Source organism: Bos mutus, chromosome 9 (assembly GCF_027580195.1).
Source record: "Bos mutus isolate GX-2022 chromosome 9, NWIPB_WYAK_1.1, whole genome shotgun sequence".
Taxonomy (NCBI): domain Eukaryota; kingdom Metazoa; phylum Chordata; class Mammalia; order Artiodactyla; family Bovidae; genus Bos; species Bos mutus.
In genome coordinates this window covers 43,446,864-43,468,042 of record NC_091625.1, presented here as the reverse complement: position 1 = coordinate 43,468,042, position 21,179 = coordinate 43,446,864, and the positions used below count along the sequence as shown (strand labels likewise).

General features: G+C 42.1%; 2 protein-coding genes across 4 annotated transcripts in view; one reads left to right on the top strand and one right to left on the bottom strand.

Moving 5' to 3' along the window:
• RTN4IP1 (reticulon 4 interacting protein 1) overlaps positions 1 to 20,021 on the bottom strand; it is a 51,705-nt gene extending 31,684 nt beyond the window's left edge. Inside the window, exons 1-5 of one of the 2 annotated variants that reach the window (XM_070376527.1) lie at positions 19,939 to 20,021; positions 19,300 to 19,694; positions 14,445 to 14,596; positions 10,542 to 10,610; positions 9,063 to 9,187 (exon numbers count right to left, since the gene is read on the bottom strand). In XM_070376527.1, the coding sequence (XP_070232628.1) occupies positions 9,063 to 9,187; positions 10,542 to 10,610; positions 14,445 to 14,596; positions 19,300 to 19,573 (620 nt within the window). In that variant the 5' untranslated portion in view covers positions 19,574 to 19,694; positions 19,939 to 20,021. Of the gene's footprint in view, positions 1 to 9,062; positions 9,188 to 10,541; positions 10,611 to 14,444; positions 14,597 to 19,299 lie in introns of both variants that reach the window. The other variant, XM_005898199.3, reaches the window with a different exon arrangement.
• A 65-nt stretch (positions 20,022 to 20,086) lies between these two features.
• QRSL1 (glutaminyl-tRNA amidotransferase subunit QRSL1) overlaps positions 20,087 to 21,179 on the top strand; it is a 33,261-nt gene continuing 32,168 nt past the window's right edge. For both annotated transcript variants that reach the window (XM_005898198.3, XM_070376525.1), the window contains exon 1: positions 20,087 to 20,224. In XM_005898198.3, coding sequence (XP_005898260.1) covers positions 20,201 to 20,224 — 24 coding nt within the window. In that variant the 5' untranslated portion in view covers positions 20,087 to 20,200. The remainder of the gene's footprint in view (positions 20,225 to 21,179) is intronic.

Genomic DNA, 21,179 nt, shown 5'->3' with positions numbered 1-21,179 from the left:
CTTATAGGTCTTCATAGAACCATTCAACTTCAGCTTCTTCAGCGTTACTGGTCAGGGGATAGACTTGGATTACTGTGATATTGAATGGTTTGCCTTGGAACTGTCTGTTGTTTTTGAGATTGCATCCAAGTACTACATTTTGGACTCTTCTGTTAACTATGATGGCTTCTCCATTTCTTCTGAGAGATTCTTGCCCACAGTAGTAGATATAATGGTCATCTGATTTAAAATCACCCATTCCAGTCCATTTTAGTTTGCTGATTCCTGAAATGTCAACGTTCACTCTTGCCATCTCCTGTTTGACCACTTCCAATTTGCCTTGATTCATGGACCTAACATTCCAGGTTCCTATGCGATCTTGCTCTTTACAGCATCGGACCTTGCTTCTATTGTGAGGCGCTGGAGCGGCAAGTGGCCAAGAGGAAATACCCCATGTCCAAGGTCAGGAGCGGCAGCTGAGAGGAGCTACCCGACCTCCAAGGTAAGGAGTAGCGGCTGCACTTTGCTGGATGAGCCATGAAGAGATACCCCAAGTCCAAGGTAAGAGAAACCCAAGTAAGATGGTAGGTGTTGCAAGAGGGCATCAGACGGCAGACACACTGAAACCATAATCACAGAAAACTAGCCAATATGATCACATGGATCACAGCCTTGTCTAACTCAATGAAACTAAGCCATGCCCTGTAGGGCCACCCAAGACAGGCAGGTCATGGTGGAGAGGTCTGACAGAATGTGGTCCACTGGAGAAGGGAATGCAAACCACTTCAGGATTCTTGCCTTGAGAACCCCATGAACAGTATGAAAAGGCAAAAAGATAGGACACTGAAAGAGGAACTCCCTAGGTTGGTAGGTGCCCAATATGCTACTGGAGATCAGTGGAGAAAAAACTCCAGAAATAATGAAGGGATGGAGCCAAAGCAAAAACAAAACCCAATTGTGGATGTGACTGGTGATAGAAGCAAGGTCCTATGCTGTAAAGAGCAACACTGTTTGTGACAGACCTCAGTATCCTCCTTACTTGCTGCAAGTAATAATAAATCCTTCCTTCTCCTGAACTTTGGCTTGGTTGTGTCTTTTGACTTGACACCCACCAAGAGGTGAACTGAGTTTTCAAGTAACACATACGTGCTTTTGTAAAACTTACAAAAGTAAGATATGCTGATAAACATGGCACCCCAAAACATGCCACTTAGGCATAAGGATTATTCTGAGCTGAAGGCAACTGAGAAGCAGATGTAAGAAATCTCTCAACTCCTACCTGCCTAAAAGCAGGACAGAAGTTTACAAAAGTGCTCCCTCTGCTCTTTACCAGGAAGGACAAAGGTTAATCCCTGGAGATAACTTCAGACCCTTATCAAGGGAGAAGTCACCAACTTAAAGTTGCATAACGAATTTTATTCTTGCTTTTCCTGGTAAACTTTCCACAACTGGCCTTCCCTATACTTTTCTTTTATCTTGAGCTTTAAGACAGCATTTTAGCCTGAATTCTAAGCTAACTCCTTGAGTAACTCATTCTTCCTGGGGGCATCTCTCATGTATACAGGAGGCATACACGTTAATAAATTGGTTTGTTTTTCTCTTGTTAATCTTTTATTACGGAAGCCTCAGTAGAGAACTCAGAAGGGTAGAGGGAAAAATATTTTTCTTCCCCTACTAACCACAATCAGTTAAAACTGCTGTCCCTTTCCACTCCTACCTTCCCCTCCATTATAGCAATACTTCCTCTCTTGCCAGGTGATGCTACATTTGATTTGAAAAAATACAATTGCTTTGGGTTCAGTGGGAAACACTGACATGGTGCACAGTAATTTCTGAGTTGAGTTATTACAGGCTGCTCTGGTTTAAGAATGCCTTCCAAGAATATTCCTACTTCCCACTATGGCAACAAAACAAGGCATCACGGCACTTTACTATGGTAAGACTGGATGTCACGGTACCTAGCAATGGGTTATATGAGCAGTGAAGGAGAAACGTACTGTTCATGGGGCTCTCAAGGCAAGAATACTGAAGGGGTTTGCCATTCCCTTCTCCAGTGGACCACATTCTATCAGTAAAGGACAGAAATGGTATGGACCTGACAGAAGCAGAAGACATTAAGAAAACATGGCAAGAATACACAGAAGAACTGCACAAAAAAGATTTTAATGACCCAGGTAATCACGATGGTGTGATCACTGACCTAGAGCCAGACATCCTGGAATGTGAAGTCAAGTGGGCCTTAGGAAGCACCACTACGAACAAAGCTAGTGGAGGTGATGGAATTCCAGTTGAGCTATTTCAAATCCTGAAAGATGATGCTGTGAAAGTGCTGCACTCAATATGCCAGCAAATTTGGAAAACTCAGCAGTGGCCACAGGACTGGAAAAGGGCAGTTTTCATTCCAGTCCCAAAGAAAGGAAATGCCAAAGAATGCTCAAACTACTGCACAGTTGCACTCATCTCACACGCTAGTAAAGTAATGCTCAAAATTCTCCAAGCCAGGCTTCAGCAATGCGTGAACCATGAACTTGCAGATGTTCAAGCTGGTTTTAGAAAAGGCAGAGGAACCAGAGATCAAATTGCCAACATCTTCTGGATCATTGAAAAAGCAAAAGAGTTCCAGAAAAACATCTATTTCTGCTTTATTGACTATGCCAAAGCCTTTGACTGTGTGGATCACAATAAACTGTGGAAAATTCTGAAAGAGATGGGAATCCCAGACCACCTGACCTGCCTCTTGAGAAACCTATATGCAGGTCAGGAAGCAACAGTTAGAACTGGACATGGAACAACAGACTGGTTCCAAATAGGAAAAGGAGTATGTCAAGGTTGTATATTGTCACCCTGCTTATTTAACTTATATGCAGAGTACATCATGAGGAACACTGGGCTGGAAGAAGCACAAACTGGAATCAAGATTGCCAGGAGAAATATCAATAACTTCAGATATGCAGATGACACCACCCTTATGGCAGAAAGTGAAGAACAACTAAAGAGCCTCTTGATGAAAGTGAAAGAGGAGAGTGAAAAAGTTGGCTTAAAGCTCAATGTTCAGAAAACTAAGATCATGGCATCCGGTCCCATCACTTCATGGCAAATAGATGGAGAAACAGTGGAAACAGTGACAGACTTTATTTTGGGGGGGCTCCAAAATCACTGTAGATGGTGACTGCAGCCATGAAATTAAAAGACGCTTACTCCTTGGAAGAAAAGTTATGACCAACCTAGTTTGCCGTTACTGCTAAGTCGCTTCAGTTCTATCCGACTCTGTGCGACCCCAGAGACGGCAGCCCACCAGGCTCCCCCATCCCTGGGATTCTCCAGGCAAGAACACTGGAGTGGGTTGCCATTGCCTTCTCTGGACTAACCTAGACAGCATATTAAAAAGCAGAGACGTTACTTTGCCAATAAAGGTCTGTCTAGTCAAGGCTATGGTTTTTCCAGTAGTCATGTATGGATGTAAGAGTTGGACTATAAAGAAAGCTGAGTGCAGAAGAATTGATGCTTTTGAATTGTGGTGTTGAAGAAGACTCTTGAGAGTCCCTTGGACTGCAAGGAGATCCAACCAGTCCATCCTAAGGAGATCAGTACTGGGTGTTCATTGGAAGGACTGATGCTAAAGCTGAAGCTCCAATACTTTGCCCACCTGATGCAAAGAGCTGACTCATTAGAAAAGACCCTGATGCTGGGAAAAATTGAGGGCAGGAGGAGGAGGAGGTAACAGAGGATGAGATCGTTGGACAGTATCACCGACTCAAAGGACAGAAGTTTGAGCAAACTCCAAGAGATGGTGAAGGACAGGGAAGACTGGTGTGCTTCAGTCCATGGGAGAGCAAAGAGTCAGACACAACTGAGTGACTGAACAACAACTCACATTCTGAGATGGCCCACACTGTCTGTGGAGTGTGTTTCTCTTTAAATAAATCCACTTCTTATCTATCACTTTGTCTCTCACTGAATTCTTTCTGCAATGAGACGTCAAGAACCTGAGCTTCACTGAGTGCTGAAACCAGGTATGTGATCTCAGTTGGAAGACTGTGAGGTCAAGTCCCAATCTGAGGTGCGTGGTGTTAAGAGGAACGGCTAGTCTTATAGAGAAATCACCCCCCCCATACCCAGTTTCCGTGTTGCCACTTCTAAGGCTGCATAAGTGTCACTTGTGCCCAAATTCCCTCGGGAAGAGAGCTTGTGAGGCACTGCACTTCCCAATCCATGGATTGTTTTCCCTTGATTAAAGGACATCACACTTGCTACTAAATTGTATTATTTCTGTCATTTAACACCACTCTTGGGCTTCCCTGGTAGCTCAGCTGGTGAAGAATCTATAATGCAGGAGACCCTGGTTTGATTCCTGGGTCAGGAAGATCTGCTGGAGAAGGAATAGGCTACCCACTCCAGTATTCTTGGGCTGCCCTGGAGACTCAGCTGGTAAAGAATCCGCCTGCAATGTGGGAGACCTGGGTTCGACCCCTGGGTTGGGAAGATCCCCTGGAGAAGGGAACAGCTACCCACTCCAGTGTTCTGGCCCGGAGAATCCCATGGTCCATGAGGGCACAAAGAGTGGGACACAACTGAGCAGACTTCACTTTCACAGGGAAGAGGTTAGGCTGCAGAGGACGAGATGGTTAGATGGCATCACTGCCTCAATGCACATGAATTTGAGCAAACTCCAGGATACTGAAGGACAGAGGAGCCTCGTGTGCTACAGTCCATGGGATCAGAGAGAGTTGGACGTGACTTAGCGACTGAACAACAGTTAATGAAGGTTGTCAATCAAAATGTATTTTGGGCTTATGCAGTGCACAAGAAAACGTGAGAGGACCTGAAATTTTACAGCTCGTAAAGAAAGCTGGAAGACATTTTTCCAATTTTGACAACCATCCTAAATTTTACATGACATGGACAATAAGGGAGAGCACAGCAGTGGGAGAGGAGCTGGGTGGCGAACAATACCAAGTTTGGCTTATGGAAAATCAGTTAACTGACAGTAGGCATACAGAAGAAGAGTCAGGGTGGCAGTCAGTAAGTCTTGTTTTGCACAAGTTGAGTTTCAGCTACAATGGGAACATCTAACTGAATGGGACTAAGTAGAGAGGCTGGAATTAGAAACAGGGATCTGCAAACCACCAAAACACAAAAAGAAGCTGGGAGCAGATGAGAGTACCTTAGGAGACAGAGGAGGGGACGACTAGAAAACAGTGATGGTTAAAGGGCTGGGGGAGAAATAAAGGGAGCCTTTAAAAAATACAAGAACTGGTTGAAAAGGCAAGAAGAAAACGAAAGGTGTCTAATGTCCCTGAAACCATGGAAAAAGTGAGCATAATGAAAGCGGTTTACAGTGCTGGAGACTTCTGAGGTCAAACTGGAAGAACTGAAAAGCATTGTTGGGCTGACAGCTCGGTCAGCTGTGACCCATGAGAACGCCTGCCGCTGCTTGGCCAGGCTGGAATTGAGGTTCCAGTGCATCACAAGAGAGTTTTCCAGGTGGCAGGGGGTGGGGAGAGCGGGTGGTAACTATCTGTAAACCACCAATGTTTAGGTAAGAGTTTTCTACTGACTCCTTTAGCTGAGCCCTCAGAGCTCCCTGGAAAACAGGTCAAGGGTAGACACCTGACCCATGGCCGCACACCGGCCAGGCCAGGGCTGCACCCTTCCTTCTGCACTTCCTCCCAACCCCAGGAATCCTTCCAGCAGGTGCACTTTCTCCTGCCCCTGTCCGCTCTCCCCAGTACAACCAGTCAGGTGCAAATGCAAACCCAGAAGTGCCCAGGGGTGGTGGGGGTGGACAGCAGAGAGAAGCAGGTGGGTAGGAGGGTGAAGGACAGGCAGGTAAAGGCAGCAGAAAGAAGGAAACTGGTGTGATTACTGGTACAGGCATATGGTGGGGAAATCCAATGTTTCATGTTTCAGCCTAACTCTATAAACAGAATTAATCAGACACCTCATTTACACTTCCATGACACAATTTTACTGTCTTAAAGTCTAATCTCAAACAAGAAACAGGGAAGAGCATTCCTAAAGCCACTGCCTTGAGTTTCAGGTATACACAATTTAGAAGTGAATTTATTTTGCAGAGGAATAGTTCAATTTCTAACACTTTCTAATACTTCTGTCAAAGAGTGAAGTGTAACTTTCTAGCAAGAGATGTATTTCAGGCAGAGCATGACACTACTGATAAATATAACCATCAGATAGAACCCTTTCTCAAAAATACCTGGTGTAACCACTTTTTTTTAAAGTTCTATTCATCTTGAGAACTCTAAGTTATCTATGGGTTCCTACTGAATAAGTCATGAAGAAACTACAGATGGGCTGATAACAAGGAAATCATTTCATGTGACTTCCCTAGTGATACCAAAGCGTGGGCAAAAATGACATAACATCAATATTAAGTTATTCCCTTGGTTTACTGATGCTCAGTTGTGGCAAAAATATAATGACAGAACAAAAAAGGAAAAGCGAAACACCATCGAGGCCTTAGAAAGCTTTGTCTTAGTTTCAAAAAGCTGTACGTTACAAAGAAATCCTGTAAAAATCTTCCAAGGTGGGTGTTTTGTCATTGTTAGGTTTAGAGCTTTTTTTTAATCAGTTAGTTAGAAAAACAGTGTTCGTGCTGGATGACAAACACTGACTTACTTTGGTGCAAACTAAAGACTGCCTTAATGCCAATAGCTAATAGTAAAGGAGTAATTATTGCTTCAGGGCAGTTCAATTCACTCGCTCAGTCGTGTCCGACTCTTTGCGACCCCATGAAGCACAGCACGCCAGGCCTCCCTGTCCATCACCAACTCCCGGAGTTCACTCAGACTCAGGTCCATCGAGTCAGTGATGCCATCCAGCCATCTCATCCTCTGTCGTCCCCTTCTCCTGCTGCCCCCAATCCCTCCCAGCATCAGAGTCTTTTCCAATGAGTCAACTCTTCACATGAGGTGGCCAAAGTATTGGAGTTTCAGCTTTAGCATCATTTCCTTCCAAAGAAATCCCAGGGCTGATCTCCTTCAAAATGGACTGAGAAGCCATAATATGCTCCACCAATCACAAAGGATAGTCAAACTGAAAAAAGTCACTTTGGACACTGGAACCTCTGGGTTTACGTTAGTAAAACCCCACTACAACAGTAACCTCCTCATGTAGAAGTATTTTTACAGTACTTTAAGGCTCACATCTCCCATGTGATTCTCACAAGCAAGCAGTTGGAGAGGGAGGCATTATTACCATCGTGTGCAGTAATCTCAGTAAACTGAAATCTCCCAGAGCACCAAGGACCAGGTTCCCACTGCCACTCACACAGCAAAGGCATTCTGAGCCCCTGCACAGGTGGGAATGAGACAGAAGTCCATGACGGAAGCCGGTGAGCCTCTTTACAGTGGGTTTTGCTCCAGGGTGGTTAACACATGGCTAAATCAGTGTGCACAGATTCAACGTAACGTTTAAATCACTTTTATAAGGTATAAAACTTTCCGGTTCTCAAAGCCCACCCAAAAGCCTACACTGTCCTACTCTCAGTACCTTGGTGGAAACAGCAGAGGCCACAACATGCATGCCTGTGGGCAGCTGATTAGTTAGTAGCAGAGAGAGGAACCCAGGCCTCTACTTGCCCAGTTACAAGCCATTATTGCTTAAACAGAAGACAATATAATACCCACAAAGCACACGATCAACTGGCACAAGAAGAGACAGCTAGCTCTGTTTCTAACTCATTTTCTACAGAATACTAAAAAAAAAAAAAAAAAAGGTATGCCCAAAGAGCCCGAACCAGCAAAGTAATGAGTGCTCTCTACCCAGAGTGGTCACGTGGGCATAGAAATCTAAATGCTTTTTAAGGAAAAAGAAAGCAAAGAATCAATGTCACTGCAGAGCCTACAATAATAATAAATGTCTAAAAATCCTGCCTATGATTTTTCCAAGGTTATTAACTGAGACAAACCATTAGAAAGATCTACATGGTCAAACTAATTTAAACAAAGTGTTGGGCCAAAATGGCAACTTCAAGAACGATAAGCCTCAAAAGCTTAAAAATTAAACAGGGTTGACCTTTTGAATAAATATTTGCGTTCAATTCTACAATGAAGGATAGCACCTCATTAGATGAACAGCCTTTATGCGGCTTTCAGAAAAAGCAGCTATTAAGCTTTCACTAAACTTAAAGGTAAAGTGCAATGTTTCATAACAACAGGAGTAGAGAATGACACAGAACTTCAATTGTTTTTCCAGCACAACCTTTAGTAATAAGGAAACGAAAAATTCCACCTGCAACCCCCTGCTTCACCACAATCACTGAATGGTTCTAGTTTTCTTACCAAATAATAAAAGCATCAGTTTTCTCTACGCTGCCAACTCTGTGAAACACAAAGAATACAGTAGCCACTGTTAATAACAGCACCACCAGATACTGTGTGCCTTTCGACTACAACCTGTGCCGCTGACTTTGTATGTGTTACCTCACTGAACTCCTAAAAACTCACAAAGATGAAGTGCCCAAGTGGGCTAGAAAGTTCTTGAATATGAACTCAAGAGCATCTAAAGCATTGTTGCTGTATTTCTGCAAACCCAACAAACCTACCTGCAAGTTCTGGAAGCACCAAAACTGCCTAAAGGAGCCTGAGAGAGTGCAGAGCCTAAGAGGGCACAACAGTGTTCAAGGGCTGTGTATCTATTTTTCATAGAAATCTGCCAGTGGGAGAGCCAGGCCTAGCAAAGGCAGGAAAAAAACACTGGTGCCTCGAAATCATTCTTCAAAAACCATAAGTTAAGTCATTCTTCATGTTTTTTTAGGAATCTGATGAAAGCCATGGATCTTCTTCCCAGAGACTCACATACAAAAATTTTGCATCATTTTAGAAGGCTTAGACTCCTAACGTCCATCTATGTATTTTTTTTTAATTTTCAACTGATTGAGCTAAGAATCAACAGAATGAGATTGAAAAAAAAAAATGGGCACAAGAGTTCCTTAGAAATTGTTTGAAATGTTAGCACAATTCTGCTCATGTAAGTGAGCCTAGTTTTGATGCTTCTGACACATCTTCTGCAAAGACATCACCAAAGTAAAGAAGGGAGTTTTAGGTGCTACCACTGACGCTCACCGTTTTCCTGTGCAATTCCTGTCGTTCAGGCCACCAACCTTGTTTATGGCAGACCACGCTGTGAGAGCCACGTACGGCAGGGAGGCGGCTTGAGTATGAGTGAGTGACCTGGGCTTGTGAGAGACCTAGATTTGAGGACAACAGTCAAAAATAAGCAATGACTTGTGAACCTATGAACACAATTAAGTATACGTAACAGTCTGCCAGGTTCGGTGATTATCATAAACCCTGCTGCTGCTGCTAAGTCGCTTCAGTTGCTTCAGTTGTGTCCGACTCTATGCGACCCCATAGATGGCAGCCCACTAGGCTCCTCTGTCTCTAGGATTCTCCAGGCAAGAATACTGGAGTGCGTTGCCATTTCCTTCTCCAATGCATGAAAGTGAAAAGTGAAGTCGCTCAGTCATGTCCGACTCTTAGCGACCCCATGGACTGCAGCCTACCAGGCTCCTCTGTCCATGGGATTTTCCAGGCAAGAGTACTGGAGTGGGGTGCCATTGCCTTCTCCGATCATAAACCCTACTCTAAGATTATTCCTAAGGAATTTATCCAAATGACTCAATCTGCCAAGCAGAGGGTCAGTAAGGTTTTATAGGTTACATTATTGGATACAGCTGTTTAATTCTTCACAACAAGACCACATTCAACAATCCCATTAGTCCTAACTATGGCCAGAAACAAATCCAAATACACCTTGAGCCCTCATAAATACATTCTAATTTGTTTTTGTGATTAGCTGTTTCCTTTACTCCCACTCAGTGGGTAAATAATCCACCTGCAATGCAGGAGACACAGGAGATGCAGGTTAGATCCCTGGGTGGGAAGATCCCCTGGAGGAGGAAAACGGCAACTCACTCCAGTGTTCTTGCCTGGAAAATCCCATGGCAGGGGAGTCTGGCAGGTTATAGTACATGGGGTCACAAAGAGTAGGGCACAACTGAACATACAGCACAATCTTTCCAGACTTTTCTAATCTCAGTAATACCCCTCTCCCCCTCCTACTCTCCCTTCTGCAGCCAATTTCCTTAATATTAACCCCTTTCTTTCTAATTAAACTGTCAGGCCTCCTGACTGCATTTGATTAGACTCCTGTTTTGAAAGTTATTTGAAACAGCTTGATACTTCCAATGCTTCCATTTATGATGAATCAGTATGCTCCATTTGGTATATTTGCTTTCAACAATTTACACTGAGGATAAAACCAAAGAACACAGCAGGGCTTCTAGATCTCACAAATCCCTGCTCCACAAGATACAGATAACCGCTCTGGCAGGCAGCACTATTTAAATGACATCCAATACATCTTAAAATATTTTTAAAAATTCCTTTTCTCTCAGTTCTTTTGAAACCACCCATAAAACTTGAACCTGATCTCAAAAAAAAAAAAAAAAAAAAAAAAAAAAAAAACAATTATGTCAGAGATTGTTGTCAGTCTTTGTTTCTACTTTCCAATAGCATTTCAGCACAGAACCAGCGAGTTACCTCATTCCCACTGACAACAACAAATTCTGAGAGAGTGCCTTGTTTCCAGGGAGGAACTGCAGCCCAGACCTGAAACACACACACTGTTCGTTAGAAACAGATCTTTTTAAAACAAAGCTAAGCATGACAGTGTTCCCCAATACATACCCCACACCCTGTGAGAAAAAGCACAAGTCCACAACCCACCAAACAACAGTTATTTTCACATGATATCAATGTATTATTTAGAATGATTCTGGATTTACCAAGTCAAACCACATTGGAGGTCAGTTTAGTTCAGTTCAGTTCAGTCACTCAGTCACGTCCAACTCTTTGCAACCCCATGGACCGCAGCACACCAGGCCTCCCTGTCCATCACCAACTCCTGGAGTTTACTCTAACTCATGTCCATTGAGTCAGTGATGCCATCCAATCATCTCATCCTCTGTTGTCCCCTTCTCCTCCTGCCTTCAATCTTTCCCAGAATCGGGGTCTTTTCAAATGAGTCAATTCTTCCCATCAGGTGGCCAAAGTATTGGAGTTTCAGCTTCAGCGTCAGTCCTTCCAATGAATATTCAGGACTGATTTCTTTTAGGATGGACTGGTTTGATCTCCTTGCAGTCCAAGGGACTCTCAAGAGTTTTCTCCAACACCACAGTTCAAAAGCATCAATTCTTTGGCACTTAGCTTCCTTTATAGTCCAACTCTCACATCCATACATGACTTATGGAAAAACCATAGCCTTGACTAGATGGACCTTTGTTGGCAAAGTAACGTCTCTGCTTTTGAATATGCTATCTAGGTTGGTCATAACTTTTCTTCCAAGGAGTAAGCGTCTTTTAATTTCATGGCTGCAGTCACCATCTGCAGTGATTTTGGAGCCCTCCAAAATAAAGTCTGACACTGTTTCCACCATTTCCCCATCTATTTGCCATGAAGTGATGGGACCAGATGCCATAATCTTAGTTTTCTGAATGTTGAGCTTTAAACCAACTGTTTCCACTCTCCTTTCTTTCACTTTCATCAAGAGGCTCTTTAGTTCTTCACTTTCTGCCATCAGAGTAGTGTCATCTGCATATCTGAGGTTGCTGATATTTCTCCCAGCAATCTTGGTTTCAGCTTGTGCTTCGAGCCCAGCATTTCTCATGATGTACTCTGCATATAACTTAAATAAGCAGGGTGACAATATACAGCCTTGACATATTCCTCTCCATATCTGGAACCAGTCTGTTCCATGTCCAGTTCTAACTGTTGCTTCCTGACCTGCATACAGATTTCTCAAGAGGCAGGTCAGGTGGTCTGGTATTCCCATCTCTTTCACAATTTTCCACAGTTTGTTGTGATCCACACAGTCAAAGGCTCTGGCATAGTCAATAAAGCAGAAGTAGATGTTTTTCTGGAACTCTCTTGTTTTTCAGTGATCCAACGGATACTGGCAATTTGATCTCTGGTTCCTCTGCCTTTTCTAAATCCAGCTTGAACATCTGGAAGTTCACGGTTCACATACTGTTGAAGCCTGGCTTGGAGAATTTTGAGTTATTACTTTACTAGTGTGTAAGATGAGTGCATTGTGTGGTAGTTTGACCATTCTTTGGCATTGCCTTTCTTTGGGATTGGAATGAAAACTGACCTTTTCCAGTCCTGTGGCCACTGCGGAGTTTTCCCAATTTTCTGGCTTATTGAGTGCAGCACTTTCACAGCATCCTCTTTTAGGATTTGAAATAGCTCAACTGCAATTCCATCACCTCCACTAGCTTTGTTCGCAGTGGCTTCCTAAGGCCCAGTTGACTTTGCATTCCAGGATGTCTGGCTCTAGGTGAGTGATCACATCATCGTGATTATCTGGGACGTGAAGATCTTTTTACAGTTTTTCTATGTATTCTTGCCACCTCTTCTTAATATCTTCTGCTTCTATTAGGTCCATACCAATTCTGTCCTTTATTGAGTCCATCTTTGCATGAAATGTTCCCTTTGTATCTCTAATTTTCTTGATGAGATCTCTAGTCATTCCAAATGTTTTCCTCTTATTTCTTTGCATTGATCACTGAGGAAGGCTTTCTTATCTCTCCTTGCTATTCTTTGGAACTCTGCATTCAAATGGGTGTATTTTTCCTTGTCTCCTTTGCTCTTTGCCTCTCTTCTTTTCACAGCTATTTGTAAGGCCTCCTCAGACAGCCATTTTGCTTTTTTGCATTTTTCTTGGGGATGGTCTTGATCCCTGTCTCCTGTACAATGTCACAAACCTCCATCCTCAGTTCATCAGGCGCTCTATCAGATCTAATCCCTTGAATCTATTTGTCACTTCCACTGTATAATTGTAAGGGATTAAATTTAGGTAATACCTGAATGGTCTACTGGTTTTCCCTACTTTCTTCAATTTAAGTCTGAATTTGGCAATACAGAGCTCATGAACTGAGCCACAGTCAGCTCCCAGTCTTGTTTTTGCTGACTGTATAGAGCTTCTCCACCTTTGGCTGCAAAAAACATAATCAATCTGATCTTAGTATTGACCAGCTGGTGATGGCCATGTGTAGAGTCTTCTCTTGTGTTGTTGGAAGAGGGTGTTTGCTATGACCAGAGCATTCGCTTGGCAAAACTCTATTAGCCTTTGCCCTGCTACATTCTGTACTCCCAAGGCCAAATTTGCCTGTTACTCCAGGTGTTTCTTGACTTCCTACTTTTGCATTCCAGTCCCCTATATTGAAAAGGACATCTTTTTTGGGTGTTAGCTCTTGAAGCTCTTGTAGGTCTTCACAGAACTGTTCAACTTCAGCTTCTTCAGCATTACTGGTCAGGGCATAGACTTGGATCACCGTGATACTGAATGGTTTGCCTTGGAAACAAACAGAGATCATTCTGTCATTTTTGAGATTGCTTCCAAGTACTGCATTTTGGACTCTTTTGTTGACTATGAGGGCTACTCCATTTCTTCTAAGGGATTCTTGCCATCAGTAGTAGATATAATGATCATCTGAGTTAAATTCACCCATTCCAGTCCATTTTAGTTGACATTGGAGGTAGGCAGCAGTAAATCCTGCTGTATTTACTCACTACTTAGAGCACCAGCTGGAGAAGGCATTGGCAACCCACTCCAGTATCTTGCCTGGAGAATCCCAGGGACAGAGGAGCCTAGTGGGCTGGCATCTATGGGGTTGCACAGAGTTGGACACAACTGAAGCGACTTAGCAGCAGCAGCAGCAGTATAACACCAGCAAGAACATGTTCTCCGGAGCTTTAATCCTGGCTTCTATCACTTATTTGCTGTGGGACCTCTTTACAGCTTAAGTCTCATCTGTAGACTGGCCTAACTGTACTCACTTCACAGAGATTAAATTAGTTTTTTTTTTTTTTTTAATGAAAAACAACTGGAACAGTGCTATTATTATGAGCTGACTTTAATTTCTTTGTATAAAAGTTCAAAGTGACAAGGGACAGGTGATTATATCACCCTTTAGCTATTTCAAAACCATCTAACTCATAAGATAAAATTGTCATTTAAAGACTTAAAAAGTCCCAATCATATCTTGTTTTCACTTGTATATTTTTTCTTAAAAAAAATTTTTTTAATAGGAGGGTAATTGCTTTATAAGCTTTACAACGCTGTGCTGCTTTCCACTGCACAACACCACGAGTCAGTTCTAAGTATGCATATATCCCCTCCCTCTTGAGCCTCCTTTCCCACATATATCCTAAAGACTTGCAATTCTCAGGCACTAGCTTTAGAATGTTCAAGCACAGCAAGCTATTGTGACAGAACCAGGAAACAGAATCATGAACTGAACCAAGAAAAGGAGGGTTCCAGCCAAAGCTCAGTGTATTTGTTGAAAAGAAGAAGAAAAGGTCAGTGATATGGAATATACTTCCAAAAGCAGGAGAATGAAACCAGCCAATTTTGAAAAGGAATAGTGGAATGTGATAACTCACCTCATCTCCAGGTTTGAAGTACCTTACATCAAGTCCACACTCCATCACCACACCAGACACATCCCGACCCAGAGTCAGAGGAAATTCTTCTCCTTTGATTTTAACATGTAAAGGATCACGTTTCATATTTAAAGCTGTGGCTCCATAACCACCTAGAAGATACAATTTACTTTTTTCTTTCAAAAGAATGAGATGCTTTCAAAACTGCTGCAGTTATGGGCCAGGTACAATTCTAGATCCTCAAGAAGTAGATTATAATCAATCTTACAAATTTTTTACCATCACACAGGAAAGCATAAAAACAATGAGTGTTGTTCCTTTCAAAGGAAATTACTAGGAAAGTTATAATCACTTTTAAAGAAATTTTATATTGGACTATAGTTAATTAACAATCACTTTTTGAAATTCTAATTCTGAAACGGTCTTCAGAACTGGTCTTTGAAGTTGGTTTCCTTATTAATTTACTCATTCATGAACTTTTTCAACACGAAATCATTTGAAGCCAAGTCTGGTAAAGTAGATAAATGTCAAAGTTGTCTGACAAAATAAATAAGGCATAGGTATAGTATCTGATACTAACACACTGGTCTACGAGTAATTGTCCCTGTCTCCCCAAAAATGTTTCTAAAACACCTCTGGGTTAAGTGTAAGATTCCCAGATGGAAAAGAACCACTTGGTTGCATCAACTCCGATATGCTAAATCAGGCTGATTGCATTATTATATATCTTTTTAATTTAAGAATATTTACATAAATATCAACAGAACTGAAAATGTTCCTCTGATCACTTTTTTGTTTTTCAAAATAAATTGGCTACATATAATAATCCAAAGTAGTTTATTACACATCATCCACACATAAAATGGTTTTCCTAAGGCACAAAAGTGTCTGCAGTCATCTTTTCTGCTTGACATCCTCCTGAGAACATTTCTGCTACGTGAGGCTCTCCTAGATAAGCAATTTGCTCATCTTTTTAGGGTCATGCACCGCAATTCATGCTCCAGAATCACTAAACCATTCTGAAAGTCTCCCCTTTTCTCCCACTCATCCTCATCAGATCTTAACGATGAGGAGAAACCAGCAAAGGAGCCCAAGAAGGCTTGGCTAATGAAAAGGTATCCAGAAAGTCAAGTGAAGAGGGCCATTTAAAGAAGTCAGATGCTGCTGCCAGGGAAGAAAGTTTTCAAACAAGGTCAGGAGCTGCCAATAGACCTTTAAGAAACAAAAAAAAATTCCCCCCCAAAACAAAATATAGGATCCAACAGCACAGCTTGGTGACCTTTTTAGGAGCAGTTGCTATGGCATGTGGTGACAGAGTATGGGAATGAGGAACTGAACACCATGAGAACATTCAACTCTTCCAAATATTGAGAGTATTGCTATAGAGAGTGGGAAAATGGGGCAGTGGAGAAGGGAAAGTGAGATGGAAGATGTTTGGTGGTGGGTGGTGGTGGTTTAGTTGCTACATTGTGTCCGACTCTTGTGATCCCACAGACTGTACTCCACCAGACTCCTTTGTCCATGGGATTCTCCAGGCAAGAATACTGGAGTGAGTTGCCATTTCCTTCTCCAGGGGATCTTCCCAACCTAGGGATCAAGCCCTGGTCTCCTGCATTGCAGGCGAATTCTTCACACCTGAGCCACCAGGGAAGCCCACTGAAGGACTTTTAAGTCTTTTTTTTTTTGGTCCTCTTTATGAGTGGAGAAATAACAGCCAATGTGAGTGATCCAGTGGAAAGGGAAACACTGAAGATAAAGCAGACAATTGCTGAAACAATGCTCCTGAGTGGGTGAGCAGGCATGGGGTCTAGAACCTTGGTGGAGGGCTGGCCTTATATGGGAACAATGACATTTAATCCATACAGCAAGAGGTAGAGAATACAGGGAGAGAGGCTGACAGGGGAGGGCAGAAGTTGTTTTTCTAATAAAAAATCAAGACACATGGAAGAAAGCATTTTAAAATTGGGCAAGTCCCAAAAAATCTAAGCTGATGGCCACCATGCCGATATTAGATACATGCCAGCTGGCTAGTTAGGAGTGCATTCTACCAGGGGGGAAATAACTTCCCATGTAATACTCACAAAAATCACATTTTAGTCTTCCTGTCTTATTCCTTTTCCACCTCTCAAACACAATAAAACAATTATTCACTGAAATTCCTATGTGATTTGATCAACAAAAGTGGGAATTTAGTCAAGTAAAATTTTCAAGCTGCCAAAAAAAAAAAACCACTCCAGTCCCTTTCTGAGCTTCACAGCCTGCAAAAGAAGGCTGTTTTCTCGGTTACTTGGATATCGACTGAGTAGTCCTGGCTCACTGGTACCAGCTAAACTAGTCCCAAATCCAGAAATAGCTGGTAGTTAGGAACTGAGAATCTGCTTGGAGACAGTGAATGGGGAACCTTAGCAGTTCTGTGTCATTGTTAGAGGTGATCAGTTTGGTTCAGAGATGGAACGACCTGGACAATCCTAAATCTGCCATCAGTTTCAAAAGCTTTGATCTTATCTAAAGAAACAAAACTTTGTTGGTATGATGCTGTTGGCTGAATTTTTTTTTCTATTTTAAGATAATTCACTTCATTACCCATTTATATGATTTATGATTTTATATCCAACAACAGTAGCCATCTCCAGAAAAATAGGTGGCTCTCATCTTTCAAAATAGACATGTCCTTGCTTTCTTGTCAAGGGAAATAATGCTCCCTATAGTTTACAATTTCATTTCTCCAAGCTACCATTTCAGGTATCTTCTGCAACAGTAATCATACATTCTCAAATAAGAATCCATGGGCAGGAAATACAGAGGATAACTACAAATAATATTACCCATTCAAGTCATTAAAAAACTATGATGTCTCAAGAATACTATATAAAAGTAAAATGTGTTATTAAATAGCAGCCAAGAAAGTGCAGATTCAGCCATTCTACTGAAATTAAAATGTACAATGTAACACAAATACATAAACTGTGCGTGTGCATTCAAAGAAATGAAAAGTTAACAACTTATTGACTGGAGATGTATTAATATGTCTTTTGTCACTCGAACATTATTGACCAGAGATTTTTAATAAAATTGCTGGTCACAGGCACTGATTTCTACAAAAATCCCCTGGTCAATAATGTGTTAAAAGATCTAAACAAAGACAAAATGCTTTTAAAAATTGCTCAAGGATTAAAAAAAAATATTTTACTTTGTAATCAAATTAGAATGAAAATATAAAGTGACATTAATGACTGAATGACAACTACATATGTGAAACACCAAAAAAGGCTATAGTTGACAGGGCATGGGCTCTACCTTCAAAGAGCTTCTAATCAAGGAGATGGCAAGTGCATGCTGCTCACTAGGTATAAATCTACCACTTAAAGATAATTCCAATAGGAGTCTCTCTGTTGGCTCAATGGTAAAAAGTTTACCTGCCAATGAAGGAGACATGGGTTCAATCCCTTATGTGAGAAGATCCCACATACCACAGAGTAAGTCCATGTGCCACAACTACTGAGCCTGTGCTCTAGAGCCTGGGCCCTGCAACAACTGAGCCCACGTGCCAAAACTACTGAAGCCCAAGTGCCCTGGAGTCCATCCGCTGCAGCAAGAAGCCGCTGCAGTAAGAAGCCCAAGCACTGCTGCTACAGAGCAGTCCATGCAGCAGGGAAGACCAAGCACAACCCAAAATAGACAACAAAGTTTTTTTAAAAAAGGTAATTCTGATAAACACTAAATTATCTTCATGCCCAATGGAAACAGAGTAAGCTGAAACACCTAGCAGTAGCAACTATTCTAAGCAAACAAAAGGAAACAAGTGTATCTTTCATGGGGCAATCGCCATAAAATCATTTAAACATATCTCTTTCCCCACAAAGAAATGTGTAATAGCTGTTCCTCATATGTCTAGATCAGCACTGTCCAACAGGGATGTAATGCAAGCCACATATCTAACTTAAAATTTTCAAGCAGACACTAAAAAGTGAAAAGAAAGTGAAATTAATGCTAATAATATTTTACTTAATATATCCAAAATATTATCAGATCAATATATAATGAACATAAAATTAATAAGACATTTTACACTCATTTTTTACTAAGTCTTGAAATCTAGTGTATATTTTATACTAACTGTACATCCCAATTCAGACTAGCCACATTTCAATTGCTCACTTTTTGTCATTATTTTCCAAAGTGAAAGTAATTCACAGTAATCAATCTTTTCAGCACTGTAATAACTGCATAAGGAATATAGTGCACTCCAAGCTTTGTCAATAACCCCTAGCAGAAATTAAGATAACATTATTTCCATTGAAGATGGAGCACAACAGAAAAGCATATTTTAACTTCCAAGGGCAGAACGCAACAACAAAATGAGGAAGAGTACTGTGTCCATATCTTGGCATCCTGTTCTGCTGCTTTGTCCACTGAACCGTTAGAAAAAGCTGGGAGTAGTGGAAGGGCAAACTCAAATTATTATGAAAATGCAAATTCTGAACTGATGTGAAAACATAACCATACCTTTAAAACCTGTGATGGACCTCAGAACATCATAAAGTTCCTAGCAAAATGTACCAGAAAGTTAGCTGTGGATACAATCCTCAAGTCCCAATTTACATTTTTAAGGTAGCACTGGAAGCAATTCAAACTTTTATTTTGTAAAAGATTTAAGCATACCATGGACATTGCCAGTTCAAAAATTTTTGAAATACCTACTGGGATACTGTCAAAACCCTAAACCATTTCTTTGTGTTAATCCCCCCAAAAGTAGTCAATAACAACTAATCTTTTAAAACTGATCCCTGATGAGGTTGTCTCAAGTTAAAAAAAAAAAAAAAAAAGGTAATGAGCAATGTCTTTTGAAACTTACTTCTCATATTAACATCTATAGGATTTATACTTGCAGCGTGAACTTTGATAATGACTTCATTTGGATAGTGTATCATTGGTATCATCATGTTCTGGGTAAATCGAAGCACTTCATTACTCCCATATTTATCTATCACCCAAGCAGGCATGACAGTGCTTCTTGGAGAGGTAGTACTAATTTTTCGAACTGAAGGCTTTTGTACAACTTGGCTTCTCCAGAAGCAAACCGCAGTGCATGCATTTCTTCTAAACACACAGGTCTTCAGAAATCCCATTGTAAACAGTGGTTGAATTACGTGCCCTAATTAAAAGGCACTTAAACGGGATCAAACCCTCACACCTGAATTCCGTCAAATTCCGTCTGAATTCCGCCAAACACTCTGGCTGGTTTCAAAGCTGAGAATTTTAAAATGCAGACAGATTAATGGAGCAATCAAAGAAAGAAGAGTATGGATTTACTTTACTCTTCACATCTGAAATACTCCAATTCCCATTCCAATCAGTATGCCATTCATTCTCCTCCTCCCTTACACCAGCTCCCCTTAAAAGCAAAACCCCTAAAATCCTGCCCTGTCCCAGAAGCCCTCTGAGGGAGAAGCCGACTCCTCTCGCGATCCGGACGCCACAGAAATTCACACACTTCCAGGCTTCCGCCGCGACCCTAGCCCGGAGTCTCCTTGTCACGCTTTCTCTTTCCCTTCGGGACTTGCTTAGCGGCACCAGCCAATCGTGTGCAAAGATCATTTGCCTTGGGCTGCAATTCGACCAATCCGAGAACTCGGTGCTGACAGGTTCTGTGATGATCAAAGATGGCTGCGCACATGTAATACCAGCAGCGGCAACTGACCTTTCTGTTCTTCTCGTCACCTGGTCCCTGGGGTGGCAGACGGGGCACGAGGACCATGTTGGGCCGGACCCTGCGAGAAGTGAGTCGAATTGTCTGCTGAGGGTCCAAGAGGTCGGGAAGATTCGGGGAGTCCTTCTTCTTGTGGACGAGGGGCTCCCCCTTCCTAAACCGCGTCTTGGTCAGCCTCGCTGCCTTCTGCCTTAGAACTTGGGGGGGATTCGGACCTCCGAGTCCTTAGGCTGTGCTCCTTGTATCCTTTCGGAGTTATATTCTCAGCGGGGAAGGCTTCTGCCCCGCGGCGTTGTGGGGTGGAAGGCAGAGTGGCTTCTCTCGATTATTCGTTTGCTCAGGCTGCCTCCAGCTCTTGATGGCCTCGAGGTAGGCTCTGCCATATAACGGGGATTTAGCTAGTCCTTGTCCACTACACTCATCTGATGCAGTCCTCACTAAGGACCCCGCAAATCTGTCCCTTGCAAAAGCCAAACTAGTGATTCTTAGCTCCCCACCCCAACCCCGCATATATTCATTCTCCAAGCTTCCACAACCTCCAAGATACCTACGATTTTCTTACCTGTGTCTCCATTTCCTCCACCTCATTTTTGAACTCTAGGCTATATTTGTGAATGTCTTCTGGACAGCTCTTCCAAATGTCCCACAAGCACCCCAGACTCAATTTAACCGAAGTTGACTTAATCATTGTAACAGAACCACCTCTTGCATCTCAACCTACATCATAAAAAACAAAAACATGATTTCTGATATTCTCTTGTTCAGGATACAAGTGTTATTCCAGTTACCCTTAGATTTTTCTTCATATGTCATGTCCAATAGGTCACTAAATTCTGTTCATTCTTTTTTGAAATTATGTCTGGAGTCTGTTCTCTCATTTTGTCCCTGCTCTTAGGGCTTTAATTCAGATCTCCTTGCTTTCTGGCACAGATCTCCCGACCTGCCCAGCTGTCTGATAGCAGACCCACTGCTATCAGAATCACCTTGGGCCCTCCTTAAAAACTACAGCTGTGTCCCCCTCATGC